A 26,984-nucleotide genomic window follows, 5' to 3' on the forward strand; every position below is an offset into this window, starting at 1 on the left:
AGAAGGAAAGGGTGACGTTTCAGTTCGAGACCTTGTTCGTGATTATCCGTCAGATTTAGATTTAGGGCCCTTGTTTGTGGTTTTTGACGAGTTGTTTCTGACAATTTAACCAAGCTAATACAGCCGAGACAATCTGACACTTTGTCCGATCACCCAGCTGTGCCATGAACCTTTGCATGGTCTATTTTGTCTAAGTTGACATCCAGATGTTGTAAATCCAGGGTTAATTATAAAATGAAATTGTTAACACTACATTCATACGTAATGTTTTGGCTCATGTTGTTTTAAACCGAGGTCTCTTTGTCTTTCCACTTTTATGGTTGTTCACTTTAGTTTAGTTTAGTTTATAGTTTAGTTTAGTTTAGTTAATAGTTTATAGTTTAGTGATACAGATCCTTTGGCCCACCGAGTCTACGCCAACTATTGATCACCCATTGACATTATTCTACTTTCTCACCCACTCCCTACACACTAGACACAAGGCAATTGACCTACGAACCCGCACGTCTTTGGGATGTGGGAAGAAACCGGAGCACCCGGAGGAAACCCCATGCAGGTTTAGTTTAGCGTGAAGTGTTATATCATAGGATGTGGATATCATTATCATTATTTTGACATGAACATGGAACATGGAACATAGAACATAGAACATAGAACATAGAACATAGAACAGAACATAGAACATAACCTACATAGAACATAGAACATGGAACATAGAACATAGAACAGAACATAGAACATAGAACAGAACCGACATAGAACATGGAACATAGAACATAGAACAGAATATAGAACATAGAACAGAACCAACATAGAACATGGAACATAGAACATAGAACAGAATATAGAACATAGAACAGAACCAACATAGAACATGGAACATAGAACATAGAACAGAACCGACATAGAACATGGAACATAGAACATAGAACATAGAAAAAGACAGACAGGTTGTTTTTCTCTGGAAAACTGGAGATTGACGGGAGACCTGATGTAAAATTACGAGAGGCATAGATAGGGTAGACAGTCAGAACCTTTTTTTCGAGGCTGGACATGTCAAAGACGAGAGGATATACCTTTAAAATGGGAAGGGTAAAGTTTCAGGTAGGAGTTCAGGGCAAGTTCCTCCAGCACCTGATGTTTTGCTCAAGATTCCAGCATCTGCAGTTCCTTATCTGCACCATTAACAGTGGTGTGAAGAAAACCAGTGGTCAGAAGAGCGGAGATATAGTGGAGGACCATAGGGCAGATGAGAGATACTGTAAAGCAGAGAGTGAGAGAGTGACAGGTGCATGCAAATGTGCACATTTTAAAGGTGAGGATTTGTTGTAAGAATGATACTAGAACTGTGTCGTGAGCAAGGAATTATACAAATTACTGCATAACATTTAAAAACATTTAATTGTGCCTGTTTATTTGTAGATAGACACAAAATGCTGGAGTAACTCAGCAGGACAGGCAGCATCTCTGGAGAGAATGAATGGATGACATGTCGGGTCAAGACCCTTCTTCCTCAACCTCGATCTGAAACGTCACCCATTCCTTCTCTCCACAGATGCTGCCGGTCCCGTTGAGTTACTCCAGCTTTTTGTGTCTATCTTTTGTTTAAACCAGCGGGGTCAAGGAAAGAGCGTTCATGTCGCGGCCCTGTTTCCACCAATCTTTCCACCACCACGCACAAGGAGCACAAGAAGCGACAAGACAGACACAATTGTACGCAGATGCCGAGAAGTGTGTTCAGCTCTAGCTGAACACTTCTAATCTTGCGTGTGGACTCGATAAGAAGAAGAAGTTTAAACCAGCATCTGCAGTTCCTTCCTGCCCTGTTTATTTGTAGCATCCTTTACAATAGAGAGCTCTTAAAGATAGCAGAGTCATGGGGATATGGTGAGAAGGCAGGAACGGGGAACTGATTGTGGATGATCAGCCATAATCACATTGCATGGCGGTGCTGGCTCGAAGGGCTGAATGGCCTACTCCTGCACCTATTGTCTGTAATAGGACAACACTTCCAACTGTTAATTTTACCTGAATGGCATTGAAACAGTGAAGGCAATCACTACATAGAGTGTATAGCATAGAACAGTTCAGCACAGGAACAGGCCATTCGACCCACGTTGTCCGTACCCAACATGATGCTAAGTTAAACTGATCTCATCTGCACGCACATGGTCCATATCCCTCTATTCCGTGTATAAGCGGAATCGTCCGAGACTCGTCTCATGCTCGATCCCAAAGACTGGGAAGCGAAGAGGATTACTGCGGTGCCAGACAAAGGGCCATTTCCAAGATGGCGGCGGACAGAGGAGAGGATCGGTGTTGCCGGGACAACGGGCCTTTAGGCCCAGCTACGGCTGCACCCTTTAATTTTAGTTTAGTTCCGTTTGGAGATACAGCGCGAAAACAGGCCCACCGGGTCCGCGCCGACCAGCGATCCCCGCACATTAACACTATCCGACACAAACTTGGGACAATTTACACTTATGCCACGCCAATTAACCTATATATATCTGTACGTCTTTGGAGTGTGGTAGGAAACCGAAGATGTCGGAGAAAATCCACGCAGGTCACGGGGTAAAGGTACAAACTCTGTACAGACAGCACCCGTAGTCGGGATCGAACCTGGGTCTCTGGCGTTATAAGCGCTGTAAGGCAGCAACTCTACCGCTGCGCCACCGTGCTGCCCAATGTTAGAACTTTGAAAGTTAGTTGCCGCCAAAATCGTGGGGACTCTTTGTGTACTGTCTGGGTGAAGTCTACTGTTACACCACCATTGTTGCCCATCTATGATTGTGCTTATCGATAGCATGACTTGACTGGATTTTGTTTGCTGTGCCTTGGTACATGTAACAATAAAATATCATCAAAGTATCAGTATCATATCTAAAAGCCTCTTAAATGCCGCTAGCTAGACAAAAATGCTGGAGAAACTCAGTGGGTGAGGCAGCATCTATGGAGCGAAGGAATAGGTGACGTTTCGGGTCGAGACCCTTCTTCAGATTCTTTAAATACCACTGGTGTACCTGCCTCCACACCACTCCTGAGACCACGTTCCAAGCACCCACCACCCTCTGTGTAAAAAGACTCGCCCCACACATCACCTTTAAACTTTGTCCCTTTCACCTTAAAGCTATGCCCTCTAGCCTTTGACATTTCCACCCTGGGAAAAATAAACGTTTCTGACTGTTTATCAACAAACAAGGTGTTTCCTCTTTTAATCTTCTGCAAGTTCGAGTATCCCAGCTCCTCTAACAGGCAGCAGCCAAAGTGCATTCTGCTGAGATTGCAAGACAGGTCAGGAAGAGGGGGAAACACTGAAGGGCCTGTCCCACTTACTCGATTTTTTCACGACCATACAGGTTGGTGTTTGGTGGTGAACAGTCGCCCGAAGAGTCACGGGGTGACGCCTGTATGGTGTTGAGTAGTCGCCCAAAGAGGCGTACCTTTATCTGGTCGCCGCTGGATTTTCAACATGTTGAAAATTTTCGGCCACCTGCTGCGACTATGACGGGAGCCGGGAAGTCGCCGAGAAAAATCACGTAAGTGGGACAGGCTCTTGAGGCACCTTGCTCAAAGAGTTCCCAGTCGTGTTACGCTGACTCTTGCTTCCTGCGGATCAGTGAAAAAAATGAGCCCCGTCTTTTGAAGTTGTTATTCCTGGTCCAAACCTCGCAAAGACTTAGGAAGGGAGGAATAAGAGGTCAGTTAAAACAAGTGCAGAGGAGTTTAAAAACAAATTGATCTGCCTGAGCGAGCTGCGAAAACATCCTGTTTTCACCACGTGCCCGTCCATCCGTCATTCACTGCTGGTCACAATTAACGACAGAATGATGTCAATTGAATCCTGAGCCAATAATCGCTCAATAAAGATCTTTTTTTTCCCCTCAGACTTTGGTTCAAAAAACTAAAAGATTTGTGTGAAATAAGTCAGGAAACACAACTCCAGATCCAGTTATTTAACGAGAATCCATTGCCTGCCATGAATTGATCGTAAATCAAGACTTCTGGGACGAATGTTGTTTTGAGCCATTGCTGCTCAGATTCAAGTGGGACAAATTAGTCACTTCCTTGCACATTTGCTGCTGGCTCCCAGGTTTATTCCTGTAATCCCACATCATAGTTTCATGTGTTTTGTTTTAATCATGCTGTGTTTGCTCTGGAGCGTCGGTGGCTGAGGGGAGACCTGAATCTTTCTCCTAGGTGTACAAAACCATGAGAGGAATAGATCGGGTAGATGCACAGAGTCTCTTCCCAAAAGTAGGTGAACCGAGGTCCAGAGGACAAACAGTAGATTCAAGGTGTAGGGGAAAAGATTTACTAGGAATCAAAGGGGTAGATTTTTCCACACAAAGGGTGGTGGGTGTACGGAACAAGCTGCCAGAGGAGGTAGTTGAGGCTGGGACTATCCCAACATTTATGAAACAGTTAGACAGGTACATGGATAGGACAGGTTTGGAGGGATATGGACCAAGCGCTGGCAGGTGGGACTAGTGTAGCTGGGACGTGTTGGCGGGTGTGGGGAAGTTGGGCCGAAGGATCTGTTTACACACTGTATCACTCTATGACTCTAAATGTCTACAGGGTGTATCTTTAAGGTGAGAGGGGCAAAGTTTAAAGGAGATGTACATTGCAGATTTTTTACACAGAGAGTGGTGGAGGTCTAGAAGGTGCTTGATCCATACACCTGCCACCCTCCGATAGAAAAGATTTCTCAGAATTCAACATCCTTCTCTCCCCCTCTAAAAGTGTTTAATTGTTATATGTACTGACATTAGAACAATGAAATTCTCACTTGCTGCAGCAGGCTTGGCGATCGCTTCGCCCAACACCTCCGCTCAATTCGCATTAACCAACCTGATCTCCCGGTGGCTCAACACTTCAACTCCCCCTCCCATTCCGAATTCGACCTTTCTGTCCTGGGCCTCCTCCATGGCCAGAGTGAGTCCCACCGCAAATTGGAGGAGCAGCACCTCATATTTCGCTTGGGCAGTTTACACCCCAGCGGTATGAACATTGACTTCTCCAATTTCAGGTAGTCCTTGCTTTCTCCCTCCTTCCCCTCCCCTTCCCAGCTCCCCCACAGCCCACTGTCTCCGCCTCTTCCTTTCTTCTAAACGACCCCCACCCCCACCCCTACATCAGTCTGAAGAAGGGTCTCGACCTGAAACGTCACCTATTCCTTCGCTCCATAGATGCTGCCTCACCCGCTGAGTTTCTCCAGCATTTTTGTCTACCATAAACACAAAGCAATCAGTTCATATAATAGTAAACAAAATGGTTGCCCCTCAGGTTCCTATTAAATCCCTCCCCTCACATATTGAGCCCATGCCCTCTAGTTCTTGACTCTCCTAACCTGAGAAAGACTCTAGCGGATCAGTTCCCCTCATTATTTTACACACCTCTATAAGATCACTCCTCAGTCTCCTGCCCTCCGAATAAGGTTCTCACCTGCCCAACCTCAGGGAGGGGGGGGGGGGGGGGGGAGGGGCGGGGGGGGGGGATTAGAATGTTGGAAGAGAGGAGGGGAAGAACAAGGCCTGGCAGTCATAGACCAACACAGGTGAGGAGGTCTAGTTGGACAATGGTTAGAGATGAAAAGACAGAAAGTGTGAGACAAAGAGTTGCAAATTGTGAAGCTGGAGAAAAGAATACAGGGGGGGGGGGGGAGGAAGAAATAGGTGCAGGTCCAGGTGGGGTACGGGGAGTGGGGAGGGGGAAGAAGGACGAGGGAGAGGGTTCACCTGATTGATTCTGGGGGATGTTGCGGTCAGCTCTGTGGACGCATTGTAGAGGATTGGCTATCTGCACTGCAATGTAGCCAACAAGAGTTGAAATCTGACACATATATGGTAGGATAGAAGCATAAGTGCAGGAGTAGGCCATTCGGCCCTCCGAGCCAGTACCCCGTTCCTGCTTTTCCCCCATATCTCTTTATTCCGTTAGCTCTAAGTACTATATCTAACTCTCTCTTGAAAACATCCAGTGAATTGGCCTCCACTGCCTTCTGTGGCAGAGAATGTCACAGATTCACAACTCTCAAGGTGAAAAAGTTTTTCCTCATCTCAGTCCTAAATGGCCTACCTCTTATTCTTAAATTGTGACCCCCTGGTTCTGAACTCCCCCAACATGGGGAACATTTTCCCTGCATCTAGCCTGCCAGATTCCTTAAGAATTTTATATGCTTCTGTAAGATTCTACAAGGATTGGGAAGGATTGGTAGAACATATGCTGAAAGTGTGTTTCCCCTGGATGTACAATCTGAAGCCGCTGAGGGACATAATATTATCACAAGCGACTGAGCATTTAGAATTGATGGAAGGAGAATTCTCTTGAAGTAGACTGTTTTAAATCTCAAGAGTCAAGAGTCAAGTCAAGAGTGTATAATTGTCAAATGTGACACCAGCAGAATAATGAAAATCTTACTTGTGGCATCTTAATAGACCCGTAAACGCAATAAATATAGGCAGATAAAAATGTAATAATCAAAATTCAATAAATGACTAAATGTAACACAAGGTGGTCATAAAAGCCCTGTCCCACGTTACGAGTTCATTCCAAGAGCACTCCCGAGTTTGCCCTGATTCGAACTCGGGAGATTTACGGTAATGGCCACTCGTCGGTACTCGGGGCTCTCGTGGACATTTTTCAACACGTTGAAAAATCTTCACGCGTCTTCCCGTGCTTACCTGCCGTTAGCGAGTCTTCCCGAGTACCTGCCGTCAGCGCTAAGAGACGTCCCCGAGCTCCGACGTACCCGCTACGTTCATTCTCCTTACCGCGAGTTTGATTTTTTTTAAACTCGGGAGAGCTCTTGGAATTAACTCGTACAGTGGGACAGGGCTTTAATCGTGCAAAAACCGATATACAAGCAAGTAGTGCAACAGAAGACATAATTCATTCAAGATTTTTTAATGTTTTTTAGTTTATTTTATATGAATGGACATCAATATATGCCTGCAGACACAAGGAACTGCAAATGCTGGTTTACCAAAGAAGGACACAAAGTACTGGAGTAACTCAGCAGGTCAGGCAGTATCTCTGGACAAAATGGATGGGTAACTTTTCAGGTCAGGCCCCTTCTTCAGACTGATTGTGGTTGGGGGGGGAGGGGGGGAAGCTTGAAGAGCGAAGGGCAGGACAAAACCTGGTGAGTGATAGGTGGTTGCAAGTGAGCGAGGAGGAGGGGGGGAGGGGTTATAGGTGGATGGTTGGACAAAGGCCAGAGGTGAAAAGACAAAAGGTGTTTGATAAGGGTGTCAGACGTGCAAATTGTGAAGACGGAGGAAGGAATGCAGGTGGAAGGGGCCAGGGAGGGGGAGAAATGGGTGCGTGTCTAGGTGGGGCACAGAGAAGGGGGATGGGAGGGAGAGGGGGAGGGTTATTTTGTTGGTTAACTATCCAAAATTGGAGAATTCGGAGTTTATCCATTGGGTTGTGAAATACTCTTGCAGGATTTGAGGTACTGTTCCTCCAGTTTGTGTGTGGCCTTGCTCTGCTTCATAGCACCACTGATGTTGCCCGGACTCCACCTGTTGCCTTCAATCAGTCACAGCCCCATGTACGATAGCGGAAAGATCATAAGTGATGGGAGAATTAGGCCATTCGGCCCATCAAGTCTACTCCGCCATTCAATCAAGGCTGATCTATCTCTCCCTCCTGTACCCCACTCTCCTGCCTTCTCCCCATAACCTCTGACACCCGTACTAATCAAGAATCTATCTATCTCTGCTTTAACTATATCCATTGACTTGGCCTCCACAGCCTTCAATGAATTCCCTCTGACTAAAGAAATTCTTCCTCATCTCCTTCCTAAAAGAACGTCCTTTAACTCTGCGGCTATGACCTCTAGTCCTAGACTCTCCCACTAGTGAAAACATCCTCTCCTCATCCACCCTATCCAAGCCTTTCACTATTCTGTACGTTCCAATGAGGTCCCCCCTCGTTCTTCTGAACTAAGGAATTGAATATTTGGCATGGTTTCATAGAAACATAGAAACATAGAACATAGGTGCAGGAGTAGGCCATTCGGCCCTTTGAGCCTGCACCGCCATTCAATATGATCATGGCTGATCATCCAACTCAGTATCCTGTACCTGCCTTCTCTCCATACCCCCTGATCCTTTTAGCCACAAGGGCCACATCTAACTCCCTCTTAAATATAGCCAATGAACTGGCCTCAACTACCTTCTGAGGCAGAGAATTCCAGAGATTCACCACACTCTGTGTGAAAAATGTTTTTCTCATCTCGGTCCTAAAAGATTTCCCCCTTATCCTTAAACTGTGACCCCTTGTTCTGGACTTCCCCAACATCAGGAACAATCTTCCTGCATCTAGCCTGTCCAATCCCTTAAGAATTTTGTAAGTTTCTATAAGATCCCCCCTCAATCTTCTAAATTCTAGCGAGTACAAGCCAAGTCTATCCAGTCTTTCTTCATATGAAAGTTCTGTCATCCCAGAAATCAGTCTGGTGAACCTTCTCTTTACTCCCTCTATGGCAAGAATGTCCTTCCTCAGATTTCGGATTATAATTCTGAGCTACAGACATTCTCAGATAATCCGACCTCTGGAAATTGTTTCCGACGGAAAAATGTTCCACCATCCTGGCTCTGAAAGAGTGGGATTGTAACTCAGACCGCGACGAACATTATGGTCTGATTTAACCGATAAAAATGCTAATTTAGCACATATCATAAAGATAGGCTTACAAGATCGTACTACAGTTGAATCATTTCAAAATTGTTTTGCCTTGATTGAACATAACGATCTAATTTCAAATTAATTTACACGTTAAAATCTGTTACAGTTCAAGACGTGATGCGTTTGCCTGTGCAAGGTTAGAGCCAATTATGTTTTTGTTACATTCTAAATTCCTTGAAAATGTTAAAGTCGTCCCCTCTACATGGTAATTACAAGGTCTATTTATTCACTGATCTGTTAAATAGCAGGCAAGCTACGTACAACAGCCTTTGGTTACCTATAACTAGATATTTCATTACAGGCCTTTGTATCCAGCATTGGAGATAAGAGTTTCAATTGTTTTCCCCACAATGTCAACACAACACCACAGATTAAATAGATGTTCATTCATAGGTGGACAAGATAACCTGATGATTCATCGTTTTAGCTGATTTAATTATATCACCATTCATTCTCCATTTTGAAAAAGGTTTTATTTTCCTTTTTATTTTATATTTACTTCTTCACTTCCTTCTAACCGCAGAGATGTCGATGGGGCTTTATGGCTCCAGAGAGGGAGCTTTCTGTCTGTGTTGGAAGGAACTTAAGAATAAGGAGTAAGCCATTTAGAACGGAGACGAGGAAACACTTCTTCTCACAGAGAGTGGTGAGTCTGTGGAATTCTCTGCCTCAGAGGGCGGTGGAGGCAGGTTCTCTGGATGCTTTCAAGAGAGAGCTAGATAGGGCTCTTAAAAATAGCAGAGTCAGGGGATATGGAGAGAAGGCAGGAACGGGGTACTGATTGGGGATGATCAGCCATGATCACATTGAATGGCGGTGCTGGCTCGAAGGGCCGAATGGCCTACTCCTGCACCTATTGTCTATTGTCTATAACTGCAGAAACTGGTTTAAACCGAAGACAGACACAAAAAGCTGGAGTAACCCAGCGGGTCAGACAGCATCTCTGGAGAAAAGGAATAGGTGACGTTTCGGGTCGAGACCCTTCTTCAGCTTCCTGTCTGGTTTGACTAAGGCAGGCCGAGGATCCATCCACACTTAGCTTTCCTCCTGCCTGGCCACGTGAAATCGTGACTCACTCCACTGACACACACCGGCTGCTCTCCGGAATAAATCGTGTTGGGAAGTGATCCCATCAGGACTGACTGCTCTCCAATGCTGGCTAATGCAGGCTCAGTCTTGCACGGAGTGAGGCTTCCTTCCTGTGCTATAGGGAGGTATTGGCTCCATGGACACAGACTGCACTCCTGCATCGATGACATGACTTCCCCTTCCCCTCCCGACTCAGTCAGGAGAAGGGTCTCGACCCGAAACGTCACCTGCTCCTGTTCTCCAGAGACACTGCCTGACCCGCTGACTTACACTAGCTTTTGTTTGTCTTTCTTTGACAGAATACCTCCCTGCTCCCACCCAAAGAGTGAATGATCGACAGGTGACACTGCATCAAAAAGGCAGCCAATATCATCAAAGACCTACACCACCCTGGCCATGCTCTTATTTCACTACTACCATCAGTACAAAAAGGTACAGGAGCCTGAAAACCATGACCACCAGGTTCAAGAACAACTTCTTCCCAGCAACTATCATACATGAACACAACACAACACTAACCTCAGCAACTGTAGTGATAGATAGATAGATAGATAGATAGACAGATCACCCATGATTGAATGGTGGAGTATACTTGTTGGGCCGAATGGTCTAATTCTGCTGTTAAAACCTATGGGTTCGATGTCCCTACGGAGCTTGTATGTTCTCCCCGTGACCTGCGTGGGTTTTCACCGAGATCTTCGGTTTCCTCCCACACTCCAAAGACATACAGGCATGTAGGTTAATTGGCTTGGTAAATGTAAAAATTGTCCCTAGTGGGTGTAGGAAAGTGTTAATGTGCGGGGATCGCTGGTCGGCGCGGACCCGGTCAGCCGAAAGGGCCTGTTTCCGCGATCTTCTATGTTTTTGGGTGCATTACACTTGGGGTTTGCACTATTATGGTTTCCTAGTATTGCAGATTATGAATTCATTATATTGTTGATTACTATGTATTTACCTGTATGTCATTGCATTATTGGTCTTGTTCTTCTTATCGAGTCCACACACAAGATTAGAAGGGCTGAACACACTTCTCGGCATCTGCATACAATGGTGTCTGTCCGCAAGAGATGCAACACCTGTCCCTTCACCTCCCCCCTCGACTCCATTCAAGGACCCAAGCAGTCGTTCCAGGTGCGACAAAGCATCACCTGTATCTCCTCCAACCTCATCTACTGCATCCGCTGCTCTAGATGTCAGCTGATTTACATCGGGGAGACTAAGCGGAGGTTGGGCGATCGTTTCGCCGAACACCTCCGCTCAGTCCGCAATAACCTACCTGAACTCCCGGTGGCTCAGCACTTCAACTCCCCCTCCCATTCCCAATCCGACCTCTCTGTCCCGGGTCTCCTCCATTGCCAGAGTGAGCAACACCGGAAATTGGAGGAACAGCACCTCATATTCCGCCTGGGTTGCTTGCGTCCGGATGGCATGAACGTTGAATTCTCCCAGTTTTGCTAGCCCTTGCTGTCTCCTCCTCTTCCTTAACCCTCGGGCTGTCTCCTCCCATCCCCCCGCCCTCGGGCTCCTCCTCCTCCCTTTTTCCTTCCTTCTCCCCCCCACCCCCCATCAGTCTGAAGAAGGGTTTCGGCCCGAAATGTCACCTATTTCCTTCGCTCCATAGATGCTGCTGCACCCGCTGAGTTTCTCCAGCATTTTTGTGTACCTTCGATCATCCAGCATCTGCAGTTCCTTCTTCAACACCATGGTGTCTGTCTTGTCGCTTCTTGTGCTTCTTGTGTGTGGTGGTGGAAAGATTGGTGGAAACAGGGGCCGGGAGGTGAACGCTCCTTCCTTGACCCCATTGGGCTTGTAAGAATCTATTTATTTATTTATTTATTTTTACCTTTTAACTTGAAAATGGAAGAAAAGAAGAAAGAAAGAACAAGAGTGGGATAAAGTGAAAAGTGAAAAGATAGGACCCCTAGACCACCAAAGTAGCGTGGCCAAAGAGTGAATAAAGATGTAAGAGAGGAAAAAGAAAAAAGAAAAAAAGAAAAAAGTGGAGATATACCTGCCCCTCGTCCCCCCCGCCCACCTCACCCAACCCATAATTGGATATAAATCTAAATTTGTGTTGCACCATACGATCCTTGTAAGAATTCGGTAAAGGGTGTCCATGTCTCCTTGTAAGAATTTAAGCAGCAAGTAAGAATTTCATTGTTCCATTGCCGGTACATGTGCCAATGTAACTCTCTTGACTCTTGAATAAGGCAGAACTTCAAGGGCCTGGCGTCATTTGTGCCTCACGCAATGAACTACTATTTACCTCGTTGGAGAACTTCGGACTATTTTTGTTCGGACTTTACTGGCTTTATCTTGCACTAGACGTTATTAATGTTAGTCCCTTTATCATGTATCTGTACACTGTGGACGGCTCGATTGTAATCATGTGTTGTCTTTCCGCTGACTGGTTAGCACGCAACAAAAACTTTTCACTGCACCTGTGACAATAACCTACCCTCAAACTACCAACGCAAACTCTGTCATTTAAGGCTCTAAAGTACCACGCTTCATGCAACACATTTTAAAATGCAATTCCACCGTTACTGTATTTTGTGGTATCTATCAGGAAACATAGCACCAGAGAATGAGTGATAAATGGCTATCAACTCTGTCTCCTTCCTGAGAACCTTTTCTGCAAAATGAATTGTGTGATTCAACATTTGTCACAAAGGACTTCCTTCAAGCGAAGTTCTCAGACAGGATGCTTGAGAAAATGACTGAAGCTGGTATTACGAGCAGCGCAAGGAAGAGTATGACAATCGTGGCATCGTGCCTGGCCAATTATTTCATTCCTTCATTCCAGGATAAAGCAGCATATTAACAATGACATCACCTCATGAGGATGGAAACCATTTTTTCTTTCAAAGGAAACAGAGTGCTCAGATTTTCTCCACGACAGTAATATACTAAACCGGAACTAAACAAGTTTCATTTCATCGCTATGTTGAGTAAGATGATCTGTGCTGTGTTTAGAGTACTGGTACAACTGGTATAAATTAATCTATTGGATAACAGGACTATAAATAATGCTTTTCCCACCCCAGTGACTTCCCAGTAGAGAGTTTTATAGGCCATTGATGTTACACTTCCACTCAAAATATAGGAGCAAAATTAAAGGTGTTTACCTCTCCAGTTTGTTCAATTAGATGACATGATCTTTAACTCCATTGAGTTTTAGTTTTAGAGATACAGCGTGGAAACAGGCCCTTCAGCCCATCGAGTTCGCCCACACACCAGCCCTCACACAAGGGACAATTTACCAGGATAGGTAGACAAAAGTGCTGGAGAAAATCAGCGAGTGCAGCAGCATCTATGGAGCGAAGGAAATAGGAAATGGCCTGAAACGTTGCCTATTTCCTTCGCTCCATAGATGCTGCTGCACCCGCTGAGTTTCTCCAGCACTTTTGTCTACCTTCGATTTTCCAGCATCTGCAGTTCCTTCTTAAACACTTAATATACTAGGGAAACCAATTAACCTGTAAACCTGGACTTGTTTGGAGTGTGGGAGAAAACCAGAGTCATTCTCGGCTTAAAAACCCACTGTCAGAGATATGACTTTAGACTTTATAGATACAGGCCACCGAGACCATGCCGACCAGCGATCCCCGTACACTAGTACTATCCTACACTCTTGGGATAATTTACAATTTACAATTAACAGAAGCCAATTAACTTACAAATCTCTACATGTTTGGAGTGTGGGTGGAAACCAGAGCACACGGAGAAAACCCACGCGGTCACAGGGAGAACGTACAAACTCGGTGCAGACAGAACCTGTAGCCAGGGTCGAACCCGGGTCTCTAACGCTGCAAGGCAGCAACTCTACCACTGCGCCACCATGTTTTGGTTTACATGTTTTGGTTCCAATGCCCTTGATAGCCTTCGGCAAGTAGATCGACCAGTTGCATCTTTGAAACCTCTCCAATTACGCCGTTTCAATAGCTTCTCACTGAAGACAGTTCCAGGTTGTATGAATATATATTTCCTGGCATGTCTCTAGAATGGTCCAGCTCAAATATTAAAGTTGTTCTCGATGTGGTTCTCTCCAATAATGGGAAATAGTTTTTCTCTGATCAAATCATTTCATTATGAATGAATGAATGAATGAATGAATGAATGAATGAATGAATGAATGAATGAATGAATGATTGAATGAATGAATGAATGAATGAATGAATAAGTTTATTGGCCAAGTATTCACATACATTGGATAGTTATATGGATGGGAAAGGAATGGAGGGCTATGGTCTGAGCGCAGGTATATGGGACTAGGGGAGATTATGTATTCGGCACGGACTAGAAGGGTCGAGATGGCCTGTTTCCGTGCTGTAATTGTTATATGGTTATATGGTTACAAGGAATTTGCCTTGGTGCTCTGCCAACATGTGACAACTTCACATACAGTGACATTTAGGAATGATACATAAAACATTAAACATTAATAATAAAACATTATTGATTAAACATGTGCATTAAATAAAATATGCAAATAAAATCTACATAATATTCAAGGAAATACAAAACCTATCTACGCATCCTCTCCACAAAATCCAACCCTTTTGACCTTATGGTCATTCCACTGATTGGTATTGCATCCTACCCCATCCTCTCTGAATGGCAGGGCCCAGAACTGAACTCACTGCTACTGGCAAAAAGACAACTTCTATTTTACACTTTCTATTATTTTACTTTTCCGTTGTAAGGTAAACAATACAGAAACCACCCCCTCCCCAGATGGTCAACTCGTCCTTTCCCACCCAAACCACCCCCTCCCCAGGTACTTTCCCCTGCAACAGCAGGAGATGCAACACCTGTCCCTATATCTCCCCCCTCGACTCCATCCAAGGACCCAAATAGTCTTTCCAGGTGAGACAGAGGTTCACTTGCACTTCCTCCAACCTCATCTACCATATCCGTTGTTCCAGGTGTCAACTTCTCTACAACGGCGAGACCAAGTGCAAGTGCGGCGATCGTTTCGTTGAACACCTCCGCTCAGTCTGTCCTAATCTACCTGATCTCCTGGTTGCTCAGCCTTTCAACTCCCCCTCCCATTCCCAATCTGACCTTTCTGTCCTGGGCCTCCTCCATTGTCGGAGTGAGGCCCAGCGCAAATTGGAGGGACAGCACCTCTTATTTCGCTTGGGCAGCTTACACCCCAGTGGTGTGAACATTGACTTCTCTAACTTCAAATAGCCCTTGCTTTCCCTCTCCATCCCCTCCCCCTTCCCAATTCTCCCACCAGTCTTACTGTCTCCGACTACATTCTATCTTTGTCCCGCCCCCTCCCCTGACATCAGTCTGAAGAAGGGTCCCGACCCGAAACGTCACCCGTTCCTTCTCTCCAGAGACGCTGCCTGACCCGCTGAGTTACTCCAGCATTTTGTGTCTACCTTCGATTTAAACCAGCATCTGCAGTTCTTTCCGACGCAATACAGAAATTATTATTTATTTTAACTATTTGGAATCAAATGTAAAATATTGCTAAAAAATTGAAAATGCCCTGCAGCAGGCTAATAGTCTTTGACTTTGTGATGTGTCAATTGTATGTGCTATCTCTTTCTGATCTTACCTGATGGATAATTTAATAGTAATAATGTGTTGTTTAAGCTCTCCACAAATTGATGCAAAATTTGGACTGAACAATGTTCTGCACTTAGCACAAATCTTTAGCAAGTATTATTAATTTAATAGCAACTTTGCGTTTCTTAACATTAACTAATGGAAGAATGTAAATTGAAATACACAAAATCGTGTGAAATGTCAAATGTTCCGATATCATTTTTGGAGACAATTTCCAAGGGAAACGGACCAATTGCATAAATTGCAGACATGTTAGGAATAATGCACGATGTATCTGACGATCCTGCTGTAATAAACACAGACCTATACTCTTCATTACCCTGTGTCTGTTTGCCAAGAAGAGAAACAGTCCTTTATCCAAATCCAGGGGACAATGCCTGGCATGTTGGGTGAGGGGGGGTGAGGGGGGGGGACTGATAGCCAATTCATAAAATGTCGCAAGGAGGATGATGAAATTATGATAAAGATAATTGGAGTAGGTGAGAAGATGGCCCACGGTGAAGTAATCCTGAAGAGATGGCTATCAAAGAAAGTTCAGCACCGATGCTTCAATATTGAAATGTCAAGCTGGCAAATAATATTCGTGTTGGGTTTCCTACATCTCAGCTAGCCAGACCCAATTTCCCAATGTGATGACTTGCCCCACCATCCAACCTTTTGTTTCTCACATGTATCCTGCTGATTACCCCACCTCTTGTTTCCTCGTCAATAATTCTCCAGCTGGCAGGACGTCCTTTCTTGACTCAAGGTCATAAGATAATTTCTACACTTCTACCTCATTTGCTTTATTTTCTATGGCCACGTCATGTTTTGTAAGTACCACTGCAGAAAAAAAAACTAATTTAGATACCTGTATCTTTCTTCTTGTTCCTCTATTTGAGGATTTGAGTATAGGAGCAGGGAGGTTCTACTGCAGTTGTACAGGGTCTTGGTGAGACCACACCTGGAGTATTGTGTACAGTTTTGGTCTCCTAATCTGAGGAAAGACATTCTTGCCATAGAGGGAGTGTAGAGAAGGTTCACCAGACTGATTCCTGGGATGTCAGGACTTTCATATGAAGAAAGACTGGATAGATTCGGCTTGTACTCGCTAGAATTTAGAAGATTGAGGGGGGGATCTTATAGAAACGTACAAAATTCTTAAGGGGTTGGACAGGCTAGATGCAGGAAGATTGTTCCCGATGTTGGGGAAGTCCAGAACAAGGGGTCAGTTTAAGGATAAGGGGGAAATCTTTTAGGACCGAGATGAGAAAAACATTTTTCACACAGAGAGTGGTGAATCTCTGGAATTCTCTGCCACAGAAGGTAGTTGAGGCCAGTTCATTGGCTATATTTAAGAGGGAGTTAGATGTGGCCCTTGTGGCTAAAGGGATCAGGGGGTATGGAGAGAAGGCAGGTACAGGATACTGAGTTGGATGATCAGCCATGATCATATTGAATGGCGGTGCATGCTCGAAGGGCCGAATGGCCTACTCCTGCACCTATTTTCTATGTTTCTATGTTTCTATTCAACATGTCAGGCAAAGCTTCCATCAATAAAGTTAGCTTTGGATTTAACATCTCACTCAAAATACAGTCTCTCTCTCTCAGTACCGCAACAGGGCCTCTATGTATTGATTGAAAGATACAGCATGGAAACAGGCCCTTCGGCCCGATCGTCAAACACTCGACCACACTTGTTCCATATTATCCGGCTTTCTCATCCACTCCCTGCCCATGAGGGGCAATTTACCGAGGCCAATTAAACACAAACCTACACATCTTTGGGATGCAGGAGGAATCGTTTTAGTTTAGAAATGCAGACCCACGGAGTCCGTGACGACCAGCGATCCCCGCACAATAGCACTATCCTACACACGCTAGGGAGAATTTACCATTTTACCAAGCCGATTAGCCTACAAACCTGAACGTCTTTGGAGTGTGGGAGGAAACCGGAGCGCCCGGAGAAAACCTATGTGGTCATGGGGAGAACGTACAAACTCCACACAGACAGCACCTGTAGTCTGGATTGAACCCGAGTCTCTGGCGCTGTGAGGCAGCAGCTCTACTGTCCCGCCACCGTGCCGCCCCTGAGGTACTTGGATTGTTTTATGGTTACGTTATAATACACAAAGCTACATCAAAACAATGGAAATGTGCCTGGAGTTAAAGTCTTTAAAAAGGCTGAATATAACGGGCCTGTCCCACTTACACAAGTTTTTCGGCGACCGCCGGCACCCGTCATAGGTCGTTGCAGGTGGCCGAAAATTTTCAACACTTTAAAAATCCAGTGGCGACCAGAACAAGGTACGACTCTTTGGGCGACTACTCACGACCATACAGGCTTCACCCCGCGACATGTCGCCTGTATGGTCGTGAGTTGTCTCCTCAGTCGCCCAAAGAGTCGTAGCGTCTTTCTGGTCGCCGCTGGATTTTCGACATGTTACAAATTTTCGCCGACCTGCAACGACCTATGACGGGTGCCGGCAGTCGCCGAAAATGTTGCGTAAGTGGGACAGGGCCATTAGGAGGATTAGTATTTGTTGGAAATGTCGTAGTATTGGGAGACAGTGTCGTAGACGTATAAAATGATGCTAGTTAACTTTTGTTTACAACATTTGATATGAAAAAGTTAATTATTTTAACATCAAATATTTAGGGCCTTTGATCACACAAGTGGGACAATTCTGCTGTTGTTTGAAAGAGTCATAAAGTCATACAGCATGGAAATAGGCCCTTCAGCCCAACTAGCCCATGCCATGCAGGATGCATCTGCCTGAGTTTGGCCCGCATTCTTTTAAACCTAACTCGTCCATGCCGACAAAGATGCCCCCTCTAAACTGGTCACATTTCCTTGGTTTTGGCCCATAAAGGGCCTGTCCCACTTGGCCGTCATTTGCGCTTCACGCAGATGGCGTGCAAAGATTTTGTACATCACAAAATCCAGCGACGTTGTGCATGGCCGCGCGTCACTGCCTATGTCATCACGCACCATGCGCGCATCACGTGCGTGTCACGTCTCGTGCGTCGTGACGTGTAAATGATGACGCATAAATTACGCACAAATGACGGCCAAGTGGGACAGGCCCTTAACCCTCTAACTTTTCCTACCTATGTACCTGTCCAAATGTTTTTTTTAATGTTGTTATAGTGCCTGCCTCACCTTCACCCTCTGGCAGCTTGTTCCATGGATATACAATGCCTTCTGTGTGATAAAGTTGCCCCTCGGGTTTCCGTTAAATGTTTCCCTTCTCCCCTTCGACATATCCCCTTTGGTTCATGATTCCAAAAGTGGTGGACACTGCCCGGTCCATCACAGCTACTGACCTCCGCACCATCGAAGGGATCTATAGGAGGCGCTACCTCAAAAAGGTGGCCAGCATCATCAGAGACCCGCACCAACCTGGCCACACACTCATCTCTCCCCTGCCATCGGGAAGTAGGTACAGGAGCTTGAAAACTGTAATGTCCAGATTCAGGAGCAGCTTCTTCCCCAAAGCTATAATGTTATTTAATACTACAAACTCCAACTAAACTATGAACTGTCTTGGTTACACCAGGGACTTTGTGTTTGTTTTGCTTTGCAATATCGGGTTTTTTTAATTTAGTGACCTTTTCTGTTTGTTTATAACATTATCTACTGAGAACTGGAAAGCAGTGATGGGATCGGTCAAAGTCAGCATGGATTTACGACGGGGAAATCATGCTTGATTAATCTTCTGGAATTTTTTGAGGATGTAACAAGTAGAATGGATAAGGGAGAGCCAGTGGATGTGGTGTATCTGGACTTTCCAAAACCCTTTGGCAAGGTCCCACACAAGAGATTAGTGTGCAAAATTAGAGCACTTGGTATTGGGGGTAGGGTATTGACATGGATAGAGAACTGGTTGGCAGACAGGAAGCAAAGAGTAGGAATTAACGGGTCCTTTTCAGAATGGCAGGTGGTGACTAGTGGGGTGCCGCAAGGCTCGGTGCTGGGACTGCAGTTATTTACAATATATATTAACGATTTAGACAAGGCAATTAAATGTAACATCTCTAAATTTGCAGATGACACAAAGCTGGGTGGCAGTGTGAGCTGCGATGAGGATGCTATGAGGCTGCAGGGTGCATTAGATAGGTTGTGTGAGTGGGCAGATGCATGGCAGATGCAGTATAATGTGGATAAATGTGAGGTTATCCACTTTGGTGGCAAGAACAGGAAGGCAGATTATTATTTGAATGGTGTCAGATTAGGAGTAGGGGAGGTGCTTGTACATCAGTCACTAAAAGTAAGCATGCAGGTACAGCGGGCAGTGAAGAAAGCTAATGGCATGTTGGCCTTCATTGCGAGAGGATTTGAGTTTAGGAGCAAGGAGGTCCTACTGCAGTAGTACTGGTGAGACCATACCTGGAGTATTGTGTGCAATTTTGGTCTCCTAATTTGAGGAAGGACATTCTTGCTATAGAGGGAATGCAGCGTAGGTTCACCAGATTAATTCCCGGGATGGCGCGACTGACATATGATGAAAGAATGGGTCGACTGGGCTTGTATTCACAGGAATTTAGAAGGATGAGGGGGTATCTTATAGAAACATATAAAATTCTTAGAGGACATTATTGCCATAGAGGGAGTGCAGAGAAGGTTCACCAGACTGATTCCTGGGATGTCAGGACTGTTTTATGAAGAAAGACTGGATAGACTTGGTTTATACTCTCTAGAATTTAGGAGGTTGAGAGGGGATCTTATAGAAACTTACAAAATTCTTAAGGGGTTGGACAGGCTAGATGCAGGAAGATTGTTCCCGATGTTGGGGAAGACCAGGACAAGGGGTCACAACTTAAGGATAAGGGGGAAATCCTTTAAAACCGAGATGAGAAAAACTTTTTTCACACAGAAAGTGGTGAATCTCTGGAACTCTCTGCCACAGAGGGTAGTTGAGGCCAGTTCATTGGCTATATTTAAGAGGGAGTTAGATGTGGCCCTTGTGGCTAAGGGGATCAGAGGGTATGGAGAGAAGGCAGGTACGGGATACTGAGTTGGATGATCAGCCATGATCATATTGAATGGCGGTGCAGGCTCGAAGGGCCGAATGGCCTACTCCTGCACCTAATTTCTATGTTTCTATGTTTCTATGATTGGAAAGGGAAATGCAGAAAAAAAATTCCCGATGTTGGGGAGTCCAGAACCAGGGGTCACAGTATAAGAATAAGGTGTAGGCCATTTAGGACTGAGATGAGGAAAAACGTTTTCACCCAGAGAGTTGTGAATCTGTGGAATTCTCTGCCACAGAAGGCAATGGAGGAAAATTCACTGGATGTTTTCAAGTGAGAGTTAGATTTAACTCTTAGGCCTAAAGGAATCAAGGGATATGGGGAAAAAGCCGGAACAGGGTACTGATTTTGGATGTACACAAAAATGCTGGAGAAACTCAGCGGGTGCAGCAGCATCTATGGAGCGAAGGAGATAGGCAACGTTTCGGCCCGAAACGTTGCCTATCTCCTTCGCTCCATAGATGCTGCTGCACCCGCTGAGTTTCTCCAGCATTTTTGTGTACCTTCGATTTTTCCATCATCTGGAGTTCCTTCTTAAACATTATTCTTTTAGGATATCATATAGGCAAACGTCCAGAGGGTGCATAGAGTGTCAGGACTCTGATAAAATCATAACCTCCACAAGGTCCTTGTCACGGACTCTGTACAATTTCCAGGCCATCTCTCAACCTTTAAAATGAGAATGTTTCATGGAAACTTGCGCTGGAACACACTTGTTACTTGAAAACAATCTGGAACTCTGGGTGTGTAGGAAGGAACTGCAGATGCTGATTTACACCGAAGATAGTCATAAAATACTGGAGTAACTCTGTGGGACAGGCAGCATCTCTGGATCGAGGGAATGGGTGAGGCTTCGGTCCAAGTCCCTCCTTCAGACTGAGAGTCAAGTGAAAGGGAAACGAGAGATAAGGAAGGGTAAGGTGTGAAAGCAAGACATCAAAAGGGACGAATATCCAGGAGAATGTAGAATATTGTTAGCTTGGGGACAGTCTTCACACCTTTCCCCTTCCATATCTCTCATGTCCCTCTCCCCTGACTCTCAGTCTGAAGAAGGGTCTCGACCCCAAACATCATCCATTCCTTCCATCCAGAGATGCTGCCTGTCCCGCTGAGTTACTCCAGCATTTGTGTCCATCTTCTGGGACTTTGGATGTTATTGAGCAAAATAACAATCAAATGTGTTCAAGCAAACAAACAAGGAGATTTTATATTACGGAAGCAATTTTCAAGTTGTTCTGTTTTTTATTTATTAAATAACAGAATTTATTAACAGATTTAGAAAATGCAATTACAGCAAAAGAAGCACCACTACAACAGTATGTGAGATCAGGTTAGCACTGTACACTGCCAGTTAGATGCATAATCAGGCTCAAAAGCGCCAAAATATCAGGCGGCATCCATCCACATAAGGTGGAAAGAGCGATCTCGAGAAGTACATTGCTGCCTCACCCGCTGAGTTTCTCCAGCATTTTTGTCCACCTTCCACAAATACATTTGGACTTGAATCGATGAAATATCTACCTGTATGTGCTGCTCCATGAAGGTTTATACAAAATATTCCAGTCGGAATAACCTCTGACTATTACAATTCCCTTTTTATTATTAATTTGCTTTGGACACCGACATTGTTCGATTATCATTGTTTTTTTCTGGTTGACTTCATTACGCCCTTTACCCCAAGTGGGACACAGCCTGTTTGTCTCGGCGGAGACAGAAGTAAATATATACCTACAGTAACAGTTTAATTACAATTAAAAAAAGAAAAGAAAAATAGTATATTGCAAATAACCCCGCACTGGGACTTAACACTGGTGACACAAAAATGAAAACTGCAGGTGCTGGAATCTTGGGAAAGACACGAAGTGCTGGAGGAACTCAGCGGGTCAGGCAGAGTCTGGTCGAGGAGAGAATGGCCAGGCGTTTGTGGTCGGGGCTGTTCTTCAGACTGATTAATCTGAACGAGGGTCCCTTTTTCGAAACTACTTCGCCTGTCCATAATGTCCCAGGGACAGATTAGTTTAGGCAGTAGGCAGCGTTTGTGGGGGGAATGGGCAGATGAGATTCAGTCTGAAGTAGGGCGCCGACCAGAAACGTCGCCTGTCCCTTCCCCATCACAGATGCTGCCTGACCCGCTGAGTTCCTCCAGCACTTGTTGTGTATCTTTTTGTTTGCAGGGGGAGTTAGTTGAACAGCGTTGATTGAGTTCGGCGATCTAGCCGCTGAGACAGGCGCTGTAGTAGACAGCATTGCTGGCGTCGCTCAGTACAGAGATGAAACTGCTCTCCTCGCAACCTCTTGGATTCAGTTTGGACAGGGCGACGTGAAAGGTTTGCCCGGAGTTATCAGCTGCACGAGTCCTTGCCAGGTTCAAATACTGGTCAAACTCGCTGCGGTCAACATCAGTCCACAGCTCGGTTGGACCAAAGTGTTCCACGTTGTTGTCAAGGTGCTGGGGGGCTTCAGGAGGAGGCGACAGGTGTCCCAGGAGTCCCTGACCTCCGTGGCACATCTGGCTGTAGTACAGATGCTGCGGGTTCCTCACCAGCTCGGCCACGTTGGCAGACATCTGGTCTGGGTAGCTCAAGGCGTCTGCCTTCTCTCTGGTGGTGTAGTCTAGGTGGTGGTGGTGGTGGTAGGCAGCGTAGGACACGTTGCCGTCTTCCTGGGCGTGAGTGGGGAAGAAGACGGGGTCCAGCGCGTCCAAGGGAGACATCTCGGGCGTGGGCAAGCCGTAGTTGTCAAACTCCGAGCCCAGTCCATGCAAGTCGCGGTAGTGGGCGAGCGAGGCGAGTTGGTGGTGCTGCCCGCCGGCCCTCGGCTCGGACTGGCCCCGGCTGTACCGGTCGCCGCCGGCTCCCGCTCTAGTCCTGAGAGCGGGGCCGTGGGGTCGGGTCAGGCCGTGTGCCAGCAGGCTGCCCTCCATCCGCTTGACCTTCTTGCTGGCCTTCTTCCTGCGCGGCCGGTATTTGTAGTTGGGGTGGTCTTGCAAGTGTTGCACTCGCAGTCTCTCCGCCTCCTCCACAAACGGGCGCTTCTCGTCAAAGGGGAGAGATTTCCAGGACTGCCCTGTAAGGTTCATGTAGGCACAAATTAACCACACTGCACCACCACACGCACAAGTCGTCAAGTCACATTTATATATATAGCACATTTAAAAAACAACTCTCGTTGGCCAAAGTGCTTTACATGTGTTATAAGAAATAGCACAACAAAACAGACTACATACATATATACATGTGGCCCTCACTCAGAGGACGTCAGGAAAGGTTTGGGAGTATAGATAAGTCTTTAGTCTCGACTTAAAAGAGTCGATGGAGGGGGCAGTTCTGATGGGAAAGGGGGATGATGTTCCACAGTCTAGGGGCTGCAACCGCAAAGGCGCGGCCGCCCCTGAGCTTATGCCTAGACCGTGGGATATTCAGCAACCCCAAGTCGGCCGATCTGAGGGGCCTGGAGGTGGAGTGGTGGGTGAGAAGGTGGGGGGCAAGCCCATTGAGGGCTTTGTAGACATGGAGACACTTTCATTAAAGGTAGACAAAAATGCTGGAGAAACTCAGCGTGTGCAGCAGCATCTATGGAGCGAAGGAAATAGGCAACGTTTCGGGCCGAAACCCAAAGGAAATAGGCAACGTTTCGGGTCGAAACCCAAAGGGTTTCGGCCCGAAACGTTGCCTATTTCCTTCGCTCCATAGATGCTGCTGCACCCGCTGAGTTTCTCCAGCATTTTTGTCTATCTTCGATTTTCCAGCATCTTCAGTCATTCAAGATATAGAAACGTAAATCAAACCCAGGCCGAGTGAGAAATATTACGCCCAGATGAATAATTTAGCTACAATTTAATATAACTTTCATTATTATTTAACATTTAAATAGTATCTGATTATTATAGTCTCCCGGGAGACACAAAGAATTGCAGGTGCTGGAAATCGCCAAATTATAGGAAAGATGTCAACAAAATAGAGAGAGTACAGAGGAGATTTACTAGAATGTTGCCTGCGTTTCAGCACCTAAGTTACAGAGAAAGGTTGAGCAAGATAGGTCTTTATTCTTTGGAGCGCAGAAGGTTAAGGGGGGGACCTTGATAGAGGTCTTTAAAATTATGAGAGGGATAGACAGAGTTGACGTGTATAAGCTTTTTTCCATTGAGAGTAGGGAAGATTCAAACAAGAGGACATGATTTGAGAATTAAGGGACAAATGTTTAGGGGTAACATGAGGGGGAACTTCTTTACTCAGAGAGTGGTAGCTGTGTGGAATGAGCTTCCAGTGGAAGTGGTGGAGGCAGGTTCGATTTTATCATTTAAAAATAAATTGGATAGGTATATGGACGGGGAAGGAATGGAGGGCTATGGTCTGAGTGCAGGTAGATGGGACTAGGTGAGAGTAAGTGTTCGGCACGGACTAGAAGGGCCGAGGGCCTGTTTCCGTGCTGTAATTGTTATATGGTTATATGGTTCAGATGAATAATTTAGCTATAATTTTATATAACTTTCATTATTATTTAACATTTAAATATTATCCGATTATTATAGTCTCCCGGGAGACATAAAGAATTGCAGGTGTACTGGAATCTTGAGCAAAACACAAAGTGCTGGAGGAACTCAGCACGTCAGGCAGCGTCTGTGGAGGGAATGGACAGACGATGTTTCGGGTCTTTAGACTGATTAAGTCTGAGGAGAGGTCCCGTTTCGATTTCCCATGGACAGCTGAATTGTTCTGCAGAACAATTTGAAGTGTGAAGAAAGGTCTCCACCCGGAACGTCACCCGTTCCTTCTCTCCGTAGATGCTGCTGCACCCGCTGAGTTACTCCAGCATTTTGTGTCTGTCAACAATTTAAAGTTATTTGGTCTCTGGCCTTCTATGGACTGTATCTTTGGTTGCACTGTGGACCTGTGTTTTTGCACTATTATGGTTGCCCTAGTTTTACTGCTATTAATTTATTATATTTTTAATTATTATATAATAACTGTGTTGTTGGGTTTGTTACCTAATACTGGCACCGTTCTGTTGTCGGGACGTGTGACAATTAAACGCCAGGCGAATGAACCTGAAGCGTCCCGACCCGAAACACCATCTGTCCATTCCCCCCACAAGTACTGCCTGACCCGCTGGCTGGCTTCCTCCAGCACTTTGCGTTTTATTGACAATTAATTTACATTACCGTCGACAATACGACTGTGGGCTTTTGGCAAAGTCTCTCTCTCTCTCTCTCTCACACACACACACACACACACACACACACACACACACACACACACATACAAAGTCACACAGAGACACACACAAACACACACCCACACACACAAACATTCACACATAGACATAACACACACTTACACACAGACAAATACACAGACATAAACACACACTCACACACAGAAACACACATAAACAGACATAAACACACACACACATATCTAGGAGTCCTGATGTCAGTCAGATTGCAACTTAGTTTTACACCGCGTTCTCAGTTCAGCGTGTTTTGAATCAAGCCGGCGCTGTAGAAACAGCGACAGTGACACAAATCTCTTCCTTTTGGTCCCTGACTGCCTGCCTAGAATGCCCAGTGTGAAGAAGGGTCCCGACCCGAAACGTCACCTATCCATGTTCTCCACAGATGCTGCCTGACCCGCTGAGTTACTCCAGCACTCCGTGTCTGTCTTTGCCTATAACACACCTTGCGGCCGCGTTGTAAGTCAGGGCCAGTAAACCCTGCCTTCACTCACCGAGCATTTTGCTGAGGACCGCGTTGTGCAGGTCTGGGTTTTGTTGGGCGAGCCGTTTGCGTTCGTCCTTTGCCCAGACCATGAAGGCGTTCATAGGGCGGCGGATCCGGGATTCGCTGTCGCCGTTCCCCTCCGCTTTACTCGCGGCGACAACTGTGGCAGGGGTGGTTGTGGGTTGGGAGGCAGCAGCGCTCTCGCCCCGAGCCCATGGGGAAGCGGCCGTGTCCAAGCCCGCGCCCCGGGGCGGCTGCGAATCCTCTACACGGCAGTATTCCGCCTCAGAAATACTCATTCCAGCCAGAACACTTCTTATCTGAGCGCCGATAGCCGGCTGCCTGCGAGCGGGGCGGACCTGTCACTGACAATCACAAACACCTCTTCACGTCTTTGCCAACTTCTGCTGCCGGCTCCAGCGCTCCCGGGGCAAATATACATGAGCGACGCCAATCACAGAGCAGGAGGCGTGATTCAACCAGTCGGGAATCAAGTGTAGGAAGGAACTGTAGGTGCTGGCTTAAACCCAAGGTAGACACAAAATGCTGGAGTAACTCAGCGGGTCAGGCAGCATCTCTGGGGGTAAGGAATGGGTGACAGTGCAAAGGGCAGGCACGGTGGCACAGCGGTAGAGTTGCTGTCTTACCAGCGCCAGAGACCCGGGTTCGATCCCGACTACGGGTGCTGTCTGTATGGAGTTTGCACGTTCTCCCCGAGGGTTTTCTCCGAGATCTTCGGTTTCCACCCACACTCCAAAGACGTACAGGTTTGTAGGTTAATTGGCTTGATAAAAATGTTAAATTGTCCAAGTTGGCGATATGCCCTGCCGACTACAACATTCAGAAGAAGGGTTCCGAAGAAGGGTTTCGGCCCGAAAGGTTG

General features: G+C 45.9%; 1 protein-coding gene across 1 annotated transcript; it reads right to left on the bottom strand.

Moving 5' to 3' along the window:
• Window positions 1-21,601: 21,601 nt before the first annotated feature.
• On the bottom strand, window positions 21,602-26,544 carry sox18 (SRY-box transcription factor 18). Its single transcript, XM_033041345.1, has 2 exons — window positions 26,109-26,544; window positions 21,602-23,448 (listed from the first exon to the last, which is right to left on the bottom strand). Exons 1-2 carry the CDS (start codon window positions 26,398-26,400, stop codon window positions 22,595-22,597), a joined length of 1,146 nt encoding a protein of 381 aa, XP_032897236.1. The 5' UTR covers window positions 26,401-26,544; the 3' UTR covers window positions 21,602-22,594.
• Window positions 26,545-26,984: the final 440 nt, after the last annotated feature.

The sequence above is a fragment of the Amblyraja radiata genome, chromosome 23, assembly GCF_010909765.2.
Source record: "Amblyraja radiata isolate CabotCenter1 chromosome 23, sAmbRad1.1.pri, whole genome shotgun sequence".
Taxonomy (NCBI): domain Eukaryota; kingdom Metazoa; phylum Chordata; class Chondrichthyes; order Rajiformes; family Rajidae; genus Amblyraja; species Amblyraja radiata.